The 6,281-nt window shown below is 42.3% G+C and overlaps 1 protein-coding gene across 2 annotated transcripts in view; it reads left to right on the forward strand.

The window, feature by feature from the left end:
* nlgn1 (neuroligin 1) overlaps positions 1-2,400 on the forward strand; it is a 521,705-nt gene extending 519,305 nt beyond the window's left edge. For both annotated transcript variants that reach the window (XM_033620864.2, XM_033620865.2), the window contains one exon: positions 943-2,400. In XM_033620864.2, coding sequence (XP_033476755.1) covers positions 943-1,539 — 597 coding nt within the window. In that variant the 3' untranslated portion in view covers positions 1,540-2,400. The remainder of the gene's footprint in view (positions 1-942) is intronic.
* Positions 2,401-6,281: the final 3,881 nt, after the last annotated feature.

The following is a 6,281-nucleotide window of genomic DNA, read 5'->3' on the forward strand; positions in this document are numbered from 1 at the left end:
AGTAGACCCAAGCAACTTAAGAGAGGAATTTTAGAATGCAATATTCGGATTGTTTGTTGACCCAACTCTTGTCCAATCCTGCCCTCAAGTGCCCCTTGTGAGCTCCTGCTTCTGTGGTTAGACATGATATGATAGACATGGTACATATATTAAGTGCTATAAGAACAGATGCATTCCAAGAGAAAAAGTCTCAACCCATATCTTGGCCTTCTATGTCTGGACCATAGAATTATTTCTCCTAAGTGAAAACAGAATAAATGAACATTTCCTATTCGCAATATAAAACTGTGTGAGACAATAGACAGCAGGCTCGACAGTATTACTTTTAAACCACTTTCATGAGCGTCTCTATATTGGCAAGTAATTAAATTATAACCAGGATTTTAGAACTAGTAAAGAGTAATTTAAAAAGATACTACAGTGACTTACTAATACAAAGAATCAGCATTAATATTTTTTCCACCAGCACCCAGATTCACATTAGTTCAGTTTTAGACACTGTGAGTATATGAGTAGATATTTGTACTGCTGGTATTGAATTTGACTCTGAACTAGAAAGAGAACCAGAGATTTGTTAGGATCATCCTTTGAAATTTGGGGGTACATTGTGGTGCAAACCTGCCAGCCAGCTGTGTGAGGTTTTTGCATGTTCTCTCCAAGCCTGTGTGGGGTGCAACCTGTCAAGGATGTACCACACCTCCTGCCCAGGAAGCTACTTCTAAGTGTGGAAATGGCCAGGCTAGGTGCCTCCTCTTGCTGTAATGTTAAAGCTAAGCTAAGATAGCCACCTTCTGGCTACAGCTCCGTACTTAATGCACACACATAAAGGACAAAATCCTAAGGTGCAATATGACCAACAACATAAACTCTAAAAAAAAACAAACCTCTCAGATAAAGTCTTCAAATTAATTACATACTGACCATTGTTCTTTCTGTCTTTAGATCCCTCCACCAGAGGCTACCAACCGCACTCCAAAAACCAAGGTTCTGGTGACCAAGCGCCCAAATCCGACTCCATTCCCCACTGAGACCCAGGACAGCCACAACCAGCCACATCTGGTGGACCAGCGTGACTACTCCACTGAGCTGTCGGTGACCATTGCTGTAGGAGCTTCCCTGCTTTTCCTCAATATTCTGGCCTTTGCCGCCCTTTACTACAAGAAGGATAAGCGCCGGCATGATGTCCACAGGCGCTGCAGCCCTCAGCGGAGCGCTACCAATGATCTCGCTCACACTCAAGAGGAGGAGATCATGTCCCTGCAGATGAAGCAGCACTCAGACCTGGACTGCAGGGGGGTGAGCGACTCCCTGCACCCGCACGACGTAGTGCTGAGGACTGCCTGCCCGCCGGACTACACTCTGGCCATGAGGCGCTCACCGGACGACATCCCACTCATGACGCCAAACACCATAACCATGATCCCCAGCACCATGGGGGGGCTCACCTCGCTCCACTCTTTCAACACCTTCCCCAGCAGTGGGCAGAATAACACCCTGCCCCACCCACACCCACACTCACACTCCACCACCCGGGTATAGCCATGTGGATGCACCCACGCAGGCAGGACTCTGATGGCTGAGGCAAAAGCTAGCACCACTGCTGCAGCAGAGACTTAAGGCCGACATGCTGACAAACACAGATATGTCAGGAGCTGTAACGCCAGCCTGGAGTTGTCAGACACCCATGGAATTACACTGGGATTGTACAACACCCTGTTAATACCTGAGGGAATATAGTCAAGGGATTTCTGGGGGTTTGGACCAGAGGAAAAAAAAAGAATAATTATGTTTTTGTAGAAAAATAAAAGACAAGCAGAAAAAAGTACAAATAAGGAGTTGAAAAAAAACAACCTCACAAGCTAAAACAAAGAGGATGATGTTTTTTATTATTATTTTTGTTCTGATATTGCAGCAAAACAAGGTACAGTAAACTACTTTTTCTTTTTAGCGACAGATATGGCCTTCGGGATCTTTTGACAAATGACTGCTTGACAGTATTATCTGGAAGCAGAACAGAGCATCAGACACGCCTCGGAGGTAAGAAGAGGGGAGCACTTTGTAAAAGAAAGAAAACATATTGTTTTCCTTTGGCATCACACTGCAGATTACTCTGTTTGTGGGGCACAGAGTAGATGCGGCGCAAACCAATTTAGGCATGTGTTAACTTCATAAATGGAGGCTATGTAAGATAAAGCAAAAACAATTGTTGAATAGAACAAAGGAAGGACTGGAAACTCCAAGGAAAAAAAGATGCACAATGGAACCATTTTGCGGAAAAAAAATGTCACAGATACTTTTCATTCATTTATTTTTGAGGATCGGGAACAATTTTATTGTATAGAACCTATTTACATATCTAGATCTGTACACTAAGCACCAGGCTGTTTCAGCCCTCTTCTGTTGGGGGGGTGGGGGGGGTGGCATCTATACTGCAAACCTGCCAGGGGGAATCGGGGATCCACCTACTGGCTTTCTGGCAGTTCCAACTTCAACACAGAGAGCTGGGGGACAAAGGATAATTGGATATTTTAGCACGATGCGCATGACAATTTATCTGCTTGATGGCTGCTCTGCTGATTATGTCATTATTAAGAATAATTTTCACCCTCTCCCTTGCATTGGAGCAATTTCCAACGGATTTCCTGATTGGATTACAGGAAAACACACACCCTCGCAGGACCATGGGAAATGCAGTTCCAGGCTGTGGATGTTGTGGGCTGGAGTTGGGGACAGAAATGGGAGGGGCTGGGGATATGGTAAAACTTTCTTGCATAATATAGCTTGAGTGGAGCTGGGCATATAAGGACTAGTTTTGTACTCTGTGTGTTGGTACTACTTTTTGATAGTGGTTAAATCACATTACACTGTATCAATCAAACTCATTGTACCTTCAGTTGAGATCAATGTTCTTTGCTATTCTACCTATTGGACCACTTTACCGTATAGAAGTAATTACCTGCACTGTTTATTCCATTGCCCACTTTCTTTTTCTTTAACTGGAGGGCGTGTTGATTGAGTGATGCAGTGGATGCCCATTGGTCTGGAAAAAAGAGGGTGAAAGAAGGGGAAAATATGGTGAAAGAGTGAATCTCTGGGCTATGTAGCTTTTCTTTTCCTTTATCCAGCCAAGTTCTGTGGAGCTGTTTAAACATGAATGCCTGTACATGACTTGTACAAGTCAAAGGCCGAGCACAGACAGATCACACTGGGTAGAACTCTGGAAATGCACAGCAGGTGGACATGAGGAAGAGCTAAGGTCAGGGTAGGCCAATTCCCATGATGTACTTTGCATCTAGTTTTCATCATTAGCCAAGGTTGATCATTTTTGGAGGCACATTGTGTTATGGGAGGAAGAAAGAAGAAAGGCCTCCCATAGCCGCTGAGAGCCACAGTCAACCCTCTTTACCTCACTTTAAAGAGCTACTACTTTTCTTCTTTTGGCCCCACTCTTTTTCTACTTAGGATTCTCTACTGTCTCATCTTTTCTACTGAGCTGACAGGTTGGGCTGTTTAGCAAAACGGTTTCCCCCTCGCACCCACACCGTCTTCAGTTTACCGTCTCCTGCAAGACTCTCTGCCATCACTAACATCTTTAGGTCAGTGAAGCCTCGGCAGCTAACGATGTTTGCCACCGTAGTAGGAATGTGTCATGCAGCAAAGCAGACTGCAGTTGGATGTAGTCGCTTAAGAGTCATTGCAGGGGTAAAGTGGTGATCTACAAAACAGAGAGAGAGGAATACCCTAGATGGCGAGTCTATTGTGCTCAGATATAGAAGTCTGAATGCTGGCGCAGAGATGCTACTTGGAAAGCTGAAACGCTTGTCTCCCTGTTTTCCTTTCACTAAAGTGTAGATGTGTGGAGGCCTCTGTTGTGAGAATACATCCTGCCCCTTTTGGCTCGCTCACAGGCACTGTGCAGTCATTCAAAATAATGAGTGCAGACTACTGTTACCACATATAACACTGCAGCAGACAAGATGGATTGGGGCGGGGGCGGGGGCAGGGGGGGAGGTAAAATCTAGTCTGTCATAGGGAGCGTTGCTTTTTGGGATAAGATTTAAATTGAATAAACTAATTACATCTGTTTGCTCCAGATTGTTTCTCTGGATGAAATGAACTGCCAAGGCTTGATCTGGGATTTAAACAAAAGGAAGATTCCAAGGCTATTATCACACATCATCCTCATGGGCTGGGGACTTTTTTTTGAATACCCTTCTCTGTAAAAACAAGCCAACAAAATTAAAATAAAAAAAGTGTGAATTTCCGAATCTGGGGACGATCTGCCCTTCAGGTCTATTGGCATTGTATCGACAGGCCACTAGCTTTCCAGCTCTAACACTCAGCCTGTCTGTTTCTGATTGCCCACACACACACACAAACATATGCAAATGAAAACGTGTGTGCAAAAACCCTCACACACAACCATGCGCTAAGTGATTAGGCTTGGGCTTTCCAAGGGTTTTGGTATCTACTAAAGGTATTGTATATAAACTAACACCCTGACTGCTTGCACTTGGACTCAAGATTTATTAGACCCATATAAAAAGTAACCTGACCTTGTTTTTGTAACCCAAGCCAATGACTGAAATACATTTCACAAGATGTGTTGGTGAACCTTGGAAGAAAATGAAATGCTGATAGTCAGTGTTTAGAGCATTTTGATAACAGCAAAAAAAACAAAAAAATCTTCCATGCAAGACAACATAATTGCCAAGAGGTTCTCACCACTTCCATAGTCATTTTGAAATATACAACACTGTCTAACTGTCAGCTATGCTGGAATCAGACTACACAATTATGACCATTCCTAGACCTAGACTTATTTCATAATGTTAATCCATAGAAGCACAGAGCACCACTTATGCACTGATGTAAACATGCAAAGCAAAAGAGGAATGATATTTTATTTCATTTCAGTGTACCTGTGCACCACTAGACTTTCACCCTCGGGTCATGCATCACCCTTTGCACATATTCTGTGAACCCAAATGCTCACCATCTTTTTTACCAGCTGGAGAGGAGAAAAAGCTCTAAGTAACAATAAATTGGTTCCAGATTCACTTCCATTCATAAACCTGTGTGTAAATATATAAACATCTGTTGATGGCCTATGTTTGTCATGTAAATAATGAATACTGCAAGATATTAATGGATGAGTCAGTTCGTACTCATCTCCAGGTCATTGAATACCGAAGCTTTGCCACACCCCTTAGCGTGAGATATCGATGCCAAAGGCACCCTTTAGTATATTTATGAGATGCACTGGGTTTTATAATTCACTCTGATCTAAACCCATCCATGGCAATACTCGACACTGAGAGCAACTGACATATTATAAAGAGCGAGAAAGTCAGCAAAGGGATGTAAGAAAGAGGTGGATGGATCAAACAAAATCAGACTTTCACTCAGGAGACTGCAGTTTGTGTCCTGTGTGAAACCAAAAGTCAGTGTTGTTTTAACATAACATGACAATATTTAAGTAGCCTACCTACATTTTATGTAAAAGCAAAAGTTAATGTTGTTTTACTGTAATGTTACATAATTTACCTACAGTTGCCAAGTGTTTATGTCACATACCTAACCAAGTAGTTTTTTTTGCCTAAACTTAACCACAACATTAATGTTGTGTTACAATCTGTTTTAGCTGTACATCACTATAGACGCTAGAGAGTGCGCTGTGCATCACTATGAGATGCCAAGGGGTGTGACAAAGTGGGAATCAGGACAGGTTGTTGGCATCCAAGGTTTAGCTTACCGTATCTCCACCAAAAACTTTAGGATCACCTGATCTGTGGCAATCTCAGAAGCCAAAATCATTGTGTAGTCTGATCCAAGCATGGGACTGTTGTTTTGCAGACCTACCATTGCATTTTGGAGTGCTATTTATGTTAAAACCATTTAACTAAAAACCATTTTGTGCCACTGCATAACTGCATTTTTGTCATGTTGCACTACAAGGCAACAATAAACCTTTTCAATGTTGAATCCTAGGATTGCACAATGGTGATACTTTTAGAAAAATGAATTAAATACAATTCATCAGGTCTTGTCAGACTACACATTTAGGTATAAAGTCATTAATTGCATTATAGTCGAAAATACAGTTATCTCTACATTACTTAATTAGTAACATGCTGCTGGTAAACAGTTAAGTACCTCCATCCATGAAAATATCAAAGGGATTGGGATAGTGCATTAGTGAGCATTCGCCCAATTCAAGCACTGCTCTCCAGAGAAATGACATGAAGCAAAGCAAGGTCCACCCATTGAATTAAACATGT

Source organism: Epinephelus lanceolatus, chromosome 6 (genome assembly GCF_041903045.1).
Source record: "Epinephelus lanceolatus isolate andai-2023 chromosome 6, ASM4190304v1, whole genome shotgun sequence".
Taxonomy (NCBI): domain Eukaryota; kingdom Metazoa; phylum Chordata; class Actinopteri; order Perciformes; family Serranidae; genus Epinephelus; species Epinephelus lanceolatus.